A 14,842-nucleotide genomic window follows, 5' to 3' on the forward strand; every position below is an offset into this window, starting at 1 on the left:
TATTACTCCTAATTAAAACCTCTCAGCTATCCTTCTCCTTTTTAGCTTTACGTTTTGTGGCTCCGCTGCTCCACCGTTTTTTATCCATTTTGTTTGTTTTTTCGATGTCCTCAACTCTCTGTTTTTCACACTATCTTCTACCGCCTGTTTTGCCGCTATCAACAGTTTCCGCGGTAACCTGACTCGTCATCATCCGACACAGCCGAAAAACTGATCATGATACTTTTTTGCGTGTAAATAAATTATTGTTAACACACATACGCACAATTACACACGCATTCATGAATTTTAATTTAATTTATTACTAATAAAAAAATTACAAAAAAGGATGAGGCCACACAGTTAGTGGGGTCTTGGAGGCCCCCTAGAGGTCGGAGGCCCCCGGGCACCGGCCCAATCGGCCCGGTGGTAAATCCGGCCTTGGGCAGACGCTTTTATCCAAAGTGAATTACAGAGCCCTTATTACAGAGACAATCCCCCTGGAGCAACCTGGAGTTAAGTGCCTTGCTCATGGACACAATGTCGGTGGCTGTGGGGATTGAACCAGTAACCTTCTGAATACCAGTTATGTGCTTTAGCCTACTACGCCACCACCACTCTAACTCCTCCACTCTTGTAGCTGGGCGTAGCAACAATCAGCACAGAATCTGGGCAAATTCATATATTCAATATTAGCCAGATAAACACGTTTGTTTAATATATATTTATATTCCTGCACAATGGGCACATGAGTTATTTTCCTTAGTGTTTTTCCGTTAAAATGTTGCGTCAAATTTCTCTGTTGCAAGATTTCGGGTTAATATACAGTATAGAAACCCCTGTCAGTTCAGTGGGTTCAGAGGACTTTTATTTTGAAGTGTCTCTGCCCGTCGGTTCAGCAGATTGTGCCCCGCCTGTCTCGCTGTCAGATCAATCTTCGTGTATCGGTTTATTGTGGGAAGGGGACTTTTCTTTTGAAGTGTAGCAGGTTGCTCAACCTCAGCCCTGCCTCTTAAAGTCTTGCAGACAGATCTGGAGCTTATAAAGGTAATAACATCATCAAATCCACTCGATCACGCGCTCGAAAATCAGAGTAACGCTTTAAAAAATACATTTAAAGCATGCTCGTGGATGTCACGCGTTCATTTTCATGCATGACATAGATAGTTAAATTCATATTAGTGATCCGCTCTCAGACACAGGCAAGACAAGACTAAAGGATGTAAAAAAATAAAATAAAACATCTCTTCTAAAAACATTTATGATTGTTTAAAGTGTAGATTGTTTTCTGATGTGCATGCAACTGAATATCGGAGCTGAAGAATGGAGGTCAGGCGATAAGCCGCATGTACCTGTCCAGCACAGCAATCCGCGTCACTGCATGACATTTAACTACATCTACTCAAACAAGAAGGTTTATGATAGATTTTAATATATATATATATATATATATATAGAAATATAGGTGTTGGTAGAAACATAACATTTCTACCAACACCTATATTTCTTATATTTCACTTACTGCATCCAAAAAATAAATGAACAAGTAATGAATAAATAAATACTGCATCCTTTGTCAAATATCCTGTAGGAATACAGCTTATTGTTTGATTCTTGAAAAATTGTGTATTGCATATAGACTATATTATTATTTTTTATTTTATCTTTAAATATTAAAACGTAATCCAATTGAGGATTACCACTTTATGTTATTTTATTCAATAACATTATTGAATATATTATTTGATATTGTGGAATTCTTTACAGAACCCTTCTTTTATTGTAGTGGAATAATTAAAGGAAATTTCATGGGATTTTAAAAAATTGAAAATAATTTCTTTACATTTATTTTGATATCAGGGTCATTTATCCCATTGGTAGTCATAATACTCCCATTGGGAACTGTAATTTATTCAGGGGTTTTCAAACTGGGGTCCAGCTAGCCCCGAAAGGAGATTAAATGCGAAAGGGGCTGCTGGGGTGTCGCGATTATTTAAACAATCGTCTGATCGCGGTTATTTTCTCTAAATGGTTATTTGAGAGAACTGCGAGTATTGTGCTCTTCAGTCCAATCACATTTTAATGCCCAAATAAGGGAATGTTAAGCTAAATTATAAATGCCATCAACGGCACATTTGTTTGTCATTCAGTTGAACTCCGAGTGTCTCTGGGCTGCACTGCGGATGTTAAGTGCTCATTAAGTGCTTCTCAAGCGCTTTGATTCGCGTGCTGTCAGTAGAGGCTTGCGCCAAACTCCCATGAAAATTTAAACTAAGAAATACAAACTTTGAGAGTGAATGTAAAGCACTCTGGCTTCACTTTAGATGATCGTATAAGGCCAAACTGGGTAATTGTATATATAGGAGTGTGTGTGTATGTATATATATATATATATATATATATATATATATATATATATATATATATATATATATATATATATATATATATATATATATACTCAAATGTTCCTGGTCATAACGGATTAACGTATGCCATGTTAATGACACACATGTGACACAGGAGGAGACGCAGTGATAAATGATGAAACAAAATTTCAAAGGTTTTGTTTCATGAGAAGGTTTGGTGGTTTTAATCAAATGATGTGTGAGAGTGAAGAAATTAGGACTGAAATATTTTTTATTGCTTAATATAAAATAATAGTATGTAATATAAATAATAATACAAATATCTATTTTATATTATATACATTTTGTATTAAAATATAATTGTTTAATGATTTCCAAAAACAGCATTGTAAATGTTAAAATTTACCAAAACTTAAATTGACCAAATAGATTACATGTTTTTAGGTTTTAGAAATCATATACCTCAATTTTATTATTTGACTATTATATTTGGATATATGTAAAAAATACCAGCTGTATGAAGTACAATTGAACAAGAAATATGACCATTAACAGTATTTGACAATTAATTGTGAATGTCCTAAAAGAGAAAAATAATCGTTATAACCTTCAATTAAACAGACAATTAATCATCATAATCGCAATTTTTTGTTTGACAATTAATCGTTATACCCTTAAAACATACAATTAATCATCATAATCACAATGATTTGTTTGACAAGTAATCGCTATAGCCTTAAAACAGGCAAGTAATCGGCATAACTGTAAATATTTGTTTGACAGCTAATCGCTATAGCCTTAAAACAGACAATCAATCAGCATAATCGCAATTAGTTGTTTGACAATTAACCACTACAGACGAAAAACAGACAATCAAGCGGCATAATCGCAATTATTTGTTTGACAATTAATCGCTATAGCCTTAAAACAGGCAATTAATCGCAATAATTGTAAATATTTGTTTGACAAATAATCGTTATAGCCGTAAAACAAACAATTAATCGTCATAATTGTAATTATTAGTTTGACAATTAATCGGCGTAGCTTCAAAACAGACAAATAATCGTCATAATCGCAATTATTAGTTTGACAATTAATTGTTTTAGCCCTAACACAGACAAGTAATCGTCATAATCGCAATTATTAGTTTGACAATTAATCGCTATAGCCTTTAAACAAACAAGCAATCGGCATAATCGCAATTATTTGTTCGACAACTAATCGGTATAGCCGAAAACAGTCAATAAATCGACATAATCGCAATTATTAGTTTGACAATTAACCGTTATAGCCTTAAAACAGACAATTAATCGTCATAATCATAATTATTTGTTTTATAATTAATCATCAGTCAGTTGTCATAATTATGACAGCCCTAGGTGTCAGTGAAAAAATGTAAAGATAATTTTTGTTGTTATTATTACTTCCATTCTGAAACAATGATATTAATCCTAATTATTTTATTCTAATAACAGCCATAGTTTAAACCATATGCAATAAAATCAAATCTGCATAAGTCATACATTAGAGATAAAAAGCATTTCTTATTTGTAAGAAATAACAGTTGTACTTCACTATTCTCTTTAAGATTGCATAAAAACAATAATATTATTGTATTATATTTATTGTGAAAAGTGCTATAAAAATTTATTTGAACTGAATAGAATATGTTTGTCTTTAGGTTTAATCAGGGGGTCCTTCACAAGGGGATCATGATATTTTGGGGTGCTTGGTATAAAAAAAGTTTGAAAACCATGTTCTAAATGTTGTAAATTTAGTTTTGTGTTTGACTGTGTCAAAGATTTTATTTAGCCGTCTATGCCTTTTTTCAGTCCTTAATTTGTCCATCCTGTATTACATCAAGTATGGGCCGGTATGTCCATGTATCATTTCGAAATGATCCACTGCATTGATCCCTGTGTTTTGATTTGCTATAGGATGGCTGAACCACCTCGGTCATGTGATTGTTTTGTATCTCTGCCTCCGGGTTCAAAAGAAGATTATGTGATATTTGGTAAGAACTCTGACCGCCCGAGAGATGAGGTACAGGAGGTGGTGTATTACCCTGCGAATTCACATGCTTCTGGGTCTAGAGTCCAGGTAATACACCCCAACAGCTTCCTTTATGTACCCATGCTTACACATATGTTTAATGCCAAAATAAGTGGTGATCCTAGTGGTCCTTTGTGATTTTCAATTTGACTGATGTCTCATGGCTTTTCATGACCAATTGTAATATAATGTAAAATGGTGTTATGGCCAAACCATAAGGAATTTACAGAGGATTTCCTTTTGCATGTAGTGCACATACATTTCCATCCCTCAAGTAGAGCACACCCTTGCAGTTGTACTGAGCAGACCTGCATGGCTCTGGGGGGCTGAGATGGGGGCTAATGAACACGGGGTGTGTATTGGAAATGAGGCAGTTTGGACCAAGGAGCCCGTGAGTCCAGAAGAAGCTCTACTTGGAATGGACCTGGTTCGGTGAGCACAAAACAACTGATTGTCTTTTTTTTGTTTTCTAGCCTTAAAGGGGAAGTGTGTAATATTTTTAGCTGTTACAACAATACCTCCTGCAATCCCAGCATTAAGGAATATTCCAGGTTCAATACAAGTTAAAATGTTGAATGCTAAAATACTCACTGTTAAACAAGTATAGCCACAAGATATTAACAATATGCATGTTAACAGGATTTTAGTGTGATTAAATCACTTACACACCTTTTCTGTGTAAAGTTGTAGCCAGTTTTACAACTTTGTAGCTCTAAAACACTAAATGGATTTTAAAAATGATTTAATCAATTTAACAGCTTAAATAATACACAAGTTTTTACAGAAGAATTAATGTTAGTGCTTTTATAAAATGATAAGCTTCACATTTTTGCTTATAAATCTAGAAAATTGGCCACATTCACTTCTATAGTAAGTGCCTCACTGTAACCTCGATATTTGCTTTTTTTAAGAAAAGGAGGGACAAATTAAATAAATTTTTATGGTAATCAACATTATCCCACAAATGCTGTCAATTAAGCTTAACTTGTATTGAACCTGGAACAATCCTTTAAAATGCTGAGACTGTACTGTATGTAAGCCTTTTGTAGGTTGATTTAACCGGAAAATGTAAACACTATGGTGCTATCAAAACTCTCCTTTTTTATTTATTTGAGTATCCTGACCAACTCGACACAGCAACATTGGCTCAACCAATAGTGTGAGTTGGGGGCGGGACTATCAGTTTGTTGCCCAATGGCATTTGTGAAATGGTCTTTATTTATGCATTTCGTTTGGTTGCGCAGAAATGGCATACATTTCCTTCAAATATTGACCATCACTGGTAATTTATAACTATACAACAATTCATTTCTGTGCTCGAATTTGATTGGCCTGTAGGCGTTACAAGAGTGCTGATATTTTATAGAACATCATTGGGATGCATCACTATTGGTATCACTATGTTTGTCTGTGTTTGCTGCTTTTCAAACGGTTGAGATGATTTTGATTCATCCCAGTGACTCTTTTGAATCCATTTACCAAAAAAAGATTCATTCAGATTCGTTCACTGTTACCATTTCTGCAGAATACATCTTTACGCCAATAGGTGGCAACAAACGAGCATCTTTTATGTTTTGAGTGAGTACTGACCCATGACCCGAATATATTACTTAATAACAACAGCCGAGATAATAACTAGCTCTGGTTTTGTTTCTTTTGGACCAATTTTCACTGGCGCAGAGGAAAACGAACTGGCCTGTTTTTATCTGAAACACATGTTATTCTATAATTTTGTTAAATATTTACGTGCTTGTTGAACTGTTGTATAAAAGCAATATGGCACTTGCAGTCATGTTGTTGTTCTGAACATCAGAAGCAGGTGTTGTGTGTGTATTCAGGCTGGGTCTTGAGCGGGGGGTCAGCGCGTGGGCCGCTCTGAATATCATCACAGGCCTACTGGGGCAGCACGGTCAGGGCGGAGCCTGCAGGGAGACCACCGAACCCTTTAGTTACCATAACACCTTCTTACTGGTGGACCGACAGGAAGCTTGGGTCCTAGAGACTGCTGGGAAACTGTGGGCTGCACAGAAAGTCACAGGTGAGGGAGAGAGGTGCTCCGGATTAAACATTATCATCAACTGTGAGTGGCGTTTAAGTTGCACAGGTTTGATTTGATGCATAGTGTGTATTTTGTATCTGAGAATTCCAAATCAAGTGCGTTTATGTTTTATTCTGATCACGCATTTGAGCATAAATGATATGCATTTGGGGTCCAAAAGTCCAAGACCACTTGTGAAAATGCTTCCATTTTGCATTTTTCTAATTGAATAACATTTTTTATATTACAATTGATATTATTAGCATAGCCGTTTGAGTGAAAAAGTATTTAAAAATGTATATGAATTTAGGTCGTCACGCTTTTGCTTCAATGACAGCCTGCACTCAAGCTGGCATGAACTCCACAAGTTTCGCAAAAACTGATGATCCATGTTGTCCTAGCAGGATTTGAAAATGTGCATCTTGTGTGCTTCAATCGATACAAGGAAATATGACCTTTTGTACAAAGGAGTTAACATGCTCACAAATTTGCTTACATTTGATAATTTACCTAGAAATTGAGTAGAATCTTAAATATTTCTTCTTCGTTTTACATCAACTTTTATTTCTTTAAGAATTCTCCAGGTTTTCAATGTGGTCTCAGACTTTTGGATCCCACTGTATTTATTTAATATATACAGTAAATGTATTCTAGGACTGTCAATCAATTAACATTTTTAATCAAATTAATTATTTAATATGCAGATTAATTAATTGAATCAAATATATCAATATTTGTAGAGAAAATTTAATATATAATGATTAAATAATTATAAATAATTGTATTTAAATAATTATAAATATAATATGCATGAAAAAAATAATCAAAAAGCATTATATTATTGTTGTAGACGAGTAAAGCATTGACTAGTAAATACAAAAGCAATATAGTGTTTATTTTAATTTCATTGAACAATGGGCTACAGTTCACAGCAATTCATTTTGCAATTTATTTCATGAATCTGTCCGAGGTAGACTTATTAAAAGGGCTTTTCTAAAGACACCTCTATGTACACATTCTTCCAACTGATGCTTTTGGAGCATCTCACTTTGGTTGCGTTGCATCGTAAACAGTGTTTCAGGATGCTGTATTCAGTTAAAGGTGCGCTCAATAATTTTCTCATATAATCTTGGGCTTACAGTGACACCTAGTGGTGTGGATGCAGCATCATTCAAAATGAATTGTTTTCAGTTACAATTCATTTCAGTTATTGTAGAAATTCGCTTTTCACAATCAGCCATGATTCATTTAATCCAAGAGTGAAAGTGTCCAATAACAAGATGGTTAGTAGTATTTAGCTGGTCATGTGATGCTAAAATGCTAGCCCTCATGAGGGCACCCCTGCCCCATATAGAATAAAACAGCTTTTATAAGGTTACCGATATGACTACAGTCCTCATCTCAGGAGAGTGCTCATGATTTTATATATGTTACAAAATTACAATAAATTTCTTTAGGAGTAAAAAGTTTTAATGGGGAAAATACTGAGTGCACCTTTAAACATAGTTTGAAAAACACATCTCAAGAAAGGTACGTGCATTTTGGAGTTGCGCTCCATCTAGCTGTGTTCGAACGCAAAAATGCATCCTCAGCTTGTGCTGTCTGCGGTCAGTAGTGTGGCTTTTTGCCTGTTCAGATGGAGTTGCACTTACTGCCCCCTGCTGATAGGGACTCGTAAAAACAAAGGTGGGACTTCAAGCTTGAATTTCTCAGATGGCTGGACAATTCTTTATTTATATTGCTTAATTTTTTTTATAGAATTAATCACATTGAATTAATCCTTAAATCGACAGCCCTAATTTATTCTCAAACTATATCAAAATATATAGGATAAATGTTTCATTGTGATGTAGTGGGCTTGTCTTGTGTTAAAAAAGCTAATAATCTGCCTCTAAAAATAAACTTGGGTTTATTTATTTTGTCAGAGGGAGTCAAGAACATTTCTAACCAGCTGACGATAGGCACAGAGATCTCTGCAGAGCATCCGGAGCTACGCAGTGTGGCTCAGTCTCAGGGCTGGTGGAGTGGTGAGGGGGAGTTCAGCTTCACTGCTGTCTTCAGCCCTGACAATCCCCCTGCTAGGATGGAACTGGCGAAGCAGCGCTATGAGGGTGGCACAGCCCTGCTCCAAGAATGTGACGGTAGATGTACTTCACTCTGCCATCATGACTAAGGTGTCACTGAGGGGTTACATGAAAAATAATGAGCTTGAATGTTCTATTTGGGTTCCCGAAATCATTATTATATTTTTAAAGTTAAGTTGGTGTGATTCTGAGGACGATGCAGAGGATTTTATTATCCCCAGTCTTGCGGTCCAGCATTGGATTTTGTTACTTTGAAGAGTCTTTTTATTAAAGGCGTTGAACAGCATCATCCAGTGTTTGGATCACTACACTTACAATCACTGCTGTTTGGTTTTGGCAAATAAATTAGTGTGCATAAGCTAATCTGGGAAAGAATTACTAAAGGAAACATGAAATAAATAAATCAGTGAAATTTTTTACATTTAAAACATGACTGTGGTTTAGATGGGGAAGGAGGACCCGAGAACCGGCTTGACAATATAAATAATAGTTTTAATATAAAACTGAACAAAAAGACACAAACACACACATGACGGTCAACTGACCGTAAACGATCTCTCATCGCACCACCATCCGCAGTCGGACTTTATCCCTCTCGGAGGCTTAAATAGCCTGATAATGGACCGGGTGTGTATGATCACTACCAGGCCTGCCCTCCGCCCTGTCACAGTGACATTCGCTGGTGACATTAATTTCTTAAGGATATAATAAATTAATGAACTGTTACTCTGAATCCCACCAAGAGGAACTTTTTTCCTGTCTGGTTTAACAGTTTGGTTTTCACTTTTTTATGCCATTGGCATGTGGTGTAACACATTAAAAATGATCTGATTCACCAGTTCATACTTACATTTCTGGTTTGAAATATTTCAGCTCTGTAGGTACTTACAATGCAATTGAAAGGTGGCTAGAACTTTTAAGATAAAACAAAGAATATAAATGCAGTATAAAAGTAATCCATAAGACTCAAGTGGTTAAATCCATGTCTTCAGAAGTGATATGATAGGTGTGGGTAAGAAACAGATCAATATTCAAGTCCTTTTTTACTATAAATCTCCACTTTCACATTTACTTTCCCATTCGTCTCACAATGTGCGAGATTTTCTGAAATGTCAGAATAGGTCACAAGAATAGAGCAAGTGGTGTTCATTTGTTTGATTTTACATCATAACTTTTCTTTGTTTTATTTACATTTCATCAAAATCCTAAAACGTTTTTATTTCAAGATTTCAATGGGATTTCAAATGTATTTTATTCTTTATTTGTTTGATGTAACGCTGCTAAAACTCGGTGTATCCACTATATTACAGATTAATAATTCCATGCCCATTGTTCTCCTTTCCTGACCTCTGACCCCTACCGCTCATACAGGCTCTGTGACTGCAGAGGTGATGATGAGCATCCTGAGGGACAAGGGCAGTGTGATCTGTATGGACTCCGAGGGCTTCCGTACCACAGGCAGCATGGTGTCAATCCTTCCACGCAACCCAGACGTGCCCTGCGTTCACTTCCTCACTGCCACACCCGACCCCTCCAGGTGTGACCCTGACTGCCACAGCTGTGCCCTAAAGATACATCTGCTCTGCACTAGATCAGTTACTTAAAACATGAAATATAAAACGGATAGTTCCAGCTCTATAATATGATTGGAATAGCTGCATTTGAAATCTTTGTGAAATAGCCGATATACGCACATTTGTGACCACACATCATTTGAATTATATTTTAAGTTAAGCTCAATTAAAAATGTATTATGAATCGAGGTTAAAGTGAGTCACTTACAATGGAAGTGAATGTGGCAAATGTGAATGAGGGTTTAAAGGTACAAAATTGTAAAATTGTTTATAACTTTACACAGAAAGGTTTAGTAAGTAATTTTATCACACTAAAATCATGTTGACATTCATATTGTCTTGTGGTTATACTTTTGAAACTGTTTTTAAACCCAGTTTGAGGAGGGGTAAGTAAAAAAATGTTTTTGTGGTAATCAATATTTTGCCACAAATGCTGTCGATTGAACTTAACTTGTATTGAACCTGGAATATTCCTTTAATTTAGCAAAACGGTATAAAAGGCTGTGCATCATGAAAATAGTCACAAATGAAGGGTGTTGTTAGGCACAGTGTGAAGCAGAGTATCTGCAACCCCTTCAGATGTGACTAAATTAATACTATAGCGGCCTTGAGGTGCTTATGTTTTTATAAAAAAGTTACTACAACTCCAGTTCTGAAAAAGATGGGACATTATGGAAAATGCTTATAAAAACAAAAAGGAGTGATTTGATCAATCCTATTCACCCTGTGCTGTTTTGGAAGCACTACAAAAACACCTTATTTTATGTTTTACCTTGTGAATGCCATTGTTTTTTTTTATATAAAGTACACTAATTTCAAATATGATGATTGCAACACACTCCAAAAAAGTTGGGACAGTCAAGTGCTTACCACTCTGCAATATCGCGATGGGAGAAAGGTGCCATCTGTTGTTCTCGCAGGCTACTCCGCCTTACAGGCTCCATATGGTTAGGATTAGGGTGGGGGCGGGGTTAGGGTATCTTCTGTCTGCCAGGAACAAACTGTGGTCACTATGTACAATGTGCGTCATCATTCTTCTATTGAGACTTAAGCGTTTAGGCATTGAAGACACCAGTTTTTTAAGTTTAGCAAGCAGAATCCCATTCATCCATTATGCAGGTCTTCAGCTGTGCGGGGCCTACAATACAGATGCCATATTGTGCGCTTCATAATGTGCCACACATTCTCAGTTGGAATGGTCAGGACTGCAGGCAGGTCAATCTAGCACTCTCACTCTCTGCTTACACAGTCATGCACTTGTAATCTGGCAGTATGTGGTTTTGCGTTGTCCTGCTGGAAAACCTCTTCCGAATGAGTGTGATCTCCGATCCCTCAGACGTAACTCTCTTAAAAACCGTCATTTGTCTGTAATGGATATCATGACATGAGCTTGGTAATACTTCTGTAAACATTTGTCAATCAACATAATGTGCCGCTGCATCCACAGATGCAAGTTAAGGCTTTACTATGTAAAGCAGAAGCCATACATCAACACTGTCCAGAAGCGCGCCATCTTCTCTGGGCTCAGTCTCATCTGAGATGGTAAGTAGAACAGTGAAATCTTGTTTCGTCATCCAACGAGTTTTTAGAAAAAACACAGTCTTGAACTGTGGTGTAAATTTTGCTTCTTAAACTTTACAAACTTGTACCTTCAGTGCCCAAATGATTAACAAGTGTTAGAAGAAATGATGATGTTATACAACTTTCCCAACTTTTTTGGAGCTTGTTACAATGATGTGATTTGAAATTAGTGTATATTGAAAAAAACAACAAACAATGAAATTCACAAGGTAAAACGTCAACTATTGTGTTGTTGTACTGTAGTGCAATAGCCGCTTTTCCACCATTGGCCCAGACAGTCCTCATTGCAAAAGCGTACCGATCCGGGCAAGCTGGCACTGTTAAGGTTTAATTCCACTGTGGTACGTACCAGATCCATCTTTTGGCAAAGCACTAAGAAGTAAACATGGAGGGAGTCCAGCACGCTATGGAGGATGATCGCATATTCCGTTTTTAGGACTGATTTTTTCCCTGGTTTTACTCTGCTAACAAAACAGCAAAGACACGGACCATATCGCAAAAAGGAAAGTAAAGAGAAAAAGGCGAGAGGTTTACCATTATTTGCTGAAGGGTTGGTTGTGTTTACCACCAGACACGAACATGCAGAAAAATTTATTGACAAAATGTTATATACTAATTATATGAAAATTGTTTATGAGAACATATTGATGTATTTTGAGTTTAAATGAGCTATTAATCTACTTTCCTGACAAAAAAAGTGTAGAAAAATAAATGTAGTCTGCAATACTACTTAATCTATCAAAAAAAAAAAAAAAATCATGAAGATACACTAAACGAGTCGTCACGTACTAAAGCCATTCTACCAGCACGCTTGAGAACAGTTGAGTACGGTTAGCTAACCATGCAGAGAATTGCGAGCCAAGAACGGTTTATAATCGCACCGTGCTGAACCTGAAGTGGAAATGCTAATGTAACCGTTCCGTACCATGCTCAGAACCATTTGGCCCTATGGTGGTATACATAAAAATATTATGGACAAATATTCAATAAAACTGTTATTTCAGTAAACAAATTCATTAAGTGCCATCTTTCAGCCAGATGTTACAATCCCTAAAATGTAAATTAACTTTAATAGTTGGCCTCTCTGGGTGTTGAGCAGTGATATATACAGTTGTGTTTTATTATACCTGTATTTTGTATTTAACTCTTGATTAAGCAATCGGCATCCAGGACTGGAGCTATCTGTTTTATATTACTTGTCAAAAAAAGGGTTTATTACATTTATTATATATTTAATAATAAATGTAACTTTTTCATGGTTTTTAGCGGCATTCTATAAAAGCTTTGTGCCTAAGAACACTCCTTACCCATTGACTTTACTGTGGTAAAAGCCTCAAGTGGCTTATTTCATCGTTCTCATAGCAGACACATCACACTTTCATTATTCTTTACTTGCAGGTCTGTATTCAAGCCTTTCATCTTCTCGGAGAGCATGAGGCCCGTCAGCATGGTGATGTCACCACAGTATGGGCCTGATGATCCTGTCAGGACGCAGCCTCGATTCCAGCACCAGGTGGACCGCAAACATGAGCTGTACAAAGCCCACCAGAGTGCCGTAAGCAATCCTGTAAGTCTGAGAACAAACAGACTTTAAAGCATTTGCATTTAGAACACAAAGCATCTGTTTTAAAGCCGTTTCTTGCTAGTGGTGATCCTAAAATAATATTTGGTCTGCATTTTTCAGCTTTAGGATGTTCAATGCATAGTTTACCATTTACTCACTCTTGTGTTGTTCCAAACCTGTATGAGTTTCTGTCATCTTTGGAACACAAAAGATGTTAGCCTCAGTCACTATTCACTTTCATTGCATCATTTTTCAATTCAATTAAAGTGAATGGTGACTGAGGCTAACATTCTGCATAATTTGAAGAAAGAAAGTCATGCGGGTTAGGAACAACATGAGGGTGAGAAAGTGATGAGAGGATTGTCACTTTTGGATGAGCTCTTCATTTAACGTATTTATATGTGTGTGTATCAGGATGCTGGAGGCTCTCTACAGGAGACTATGAGACACCTGGAGTATCAATGTCTTGAGGAGATAGAGGCCATGCTTAGGGGAGAGATACAGGGCCAGGAGCTCGGTGACCTGTTCTTCGACTGCGTGGACGCAGAGATCAAATTCTACCAGTGAGACAGAGAAGATAAACTCTCAGTTAAACATGCAGCATATTGGGAACCATGTTCCTGCCTGATCTGATCTCTGACTTCAGTCTTTTTCTGTCTGATATTGCCTGTAACTTGTGGCTGTTTTGCAGTTTGTCATTGCGAATGTCGGTAGTGCTTTCTGATCTGCCTGGAGAGAGAGAGAGAGATAGAGAGACAGTCCTGAGTGCACAGGTTCCTGCCTGCTCAAATCCTGCTCTCCTAGTCACCTGACGCCATGCCAAACTAATTGTGATATCCATGCCACACTAACTGTACATTTTGAAGACATGCTAGATGTTCATTTGAGTAATTGTCACACAGTGCACTCATATATGCATAACATTAACCAGTTAGATTACGAAAGCATGTATATGTAGATGTGTGAGAGAAGAGATGTTAGTGAAATTCCATTCAGTCATTCCAGTAAGTAAAAGGGATCAGCTACCAGACTGACCCTCTGAGGAGAAATACAATAAAATGTCAATGATTGAACACGTCTGTGTTATTTAATATTACTGAAACTAGGTATTTCAAGTATGTCTGGAAAGGCAGTGTTTTATTGTATCTAGTACATTATTGGAGTAAATGAGAGGATTATAAGCCACAAGGAAAAAACGGGCATGCTCCTGAAATATACCCCATTAGTGGTCTGAAATGATAATTCAAATAGCTTTCCTAATGACAAAAATGCTCTGCAAGAATCTGATAAGGACAAACTACAACATTACATTGTTTATGTTGAAACTTCAATTGCCACTTAAAGAACCACTTAAAGGAATATTATGGGTTCAACACAAGTTAAGCACAATTGACAGCATTTGTGGCATATTGCAAAAATATGGCATAAATAAAGTTTAAATCTGGATTACAGTGAGGAAGTGAATGGGGCCAATCCGTAAACGTTCAAATAAACAGTTTCAAATGTATAGTCACAAGTCAGGAACAATATGCAAGTTTACATGATTTTAGTGTGATAATATCACTTACTAACCTTTTCTATGTGAAGTTATATCCAATTCG

General features: G+C 36.5%; 1 protein-coding gene across 1 annotated transcript; it reads left to right on the forward strand.

The window, feature by feature from the left end:
• The first annotated feature begins 926 nt into the window (after nucleotides 1–926).
• scrn2 (secernin 2) lies at nucleotides 927–14,302 on the forward strand. Its single transcript, XM_052098956.1, has 8 exons — nucleotides 927–1,026; nucleotides 4,286–4,448; nucleotides 4,651–4,832; nucleotides 6,239–6,438; nucleotides 8,364–8,579; nucleotides 9,894–10,059; nucleotides 13,076–13,244; nucleotides 13,656–14,302. The coding sequence occupies exons 2-8, from the start codon at nucleotides 4,287–4,289 to the stop codon at nucleotides 13,806–13,808; spliced, it is 1,248 nt and encodes a 415-aa protein (XP_051954916.1). The 5' UTR covers nucleotides 927–1,026; nucleotide 4,286; the 3' UTR covers nucleotides 13,809–14,302.
• Nucleotides 14,303–14,842: the final 540 nt, after the last annotated feature.

The sequence above is a fragment of the Xyrauchen texanus genome, chromosome 30 (assembly GCF_025860055.1).
Source record: "Xyrauchen texanus isolate HMW12.3.18 chromosome 30, RBS_HiC_50CHRs, whole genome shotgun sequence".
Lineage (NCBI taxonomy): Eukaryota > Metazoa > Chordata > Actinopteri > Cypriniformes > Catostomidae > Xyrauchen > Xyrauchen texanus.

Bases quoted from the DNA above. Each gene is read 5' to 3' on its own strand.
- scrn2 (XM_052098956.1), top strand. From the start codon at position 4,287: ATGGCTGAACCACCTCGGTCATGTGATTGTTTTGTATCTCTGCCTCCG. The intron at 4,449-4,650 runs GTAATACACCCC...TTTTGCATGTAG, and splicing joins CTTCTGGGTCTAGAGTCCAG to TGCACATACATTTCCATCCC. The intron at 4,833-6,238 runs GTGAGCACAAAA...GTGTGTATTCAG, and splicing joins CTTGGAATGGACCTGGTTCG to GCTGGGTCTTGAGCGGGGGG.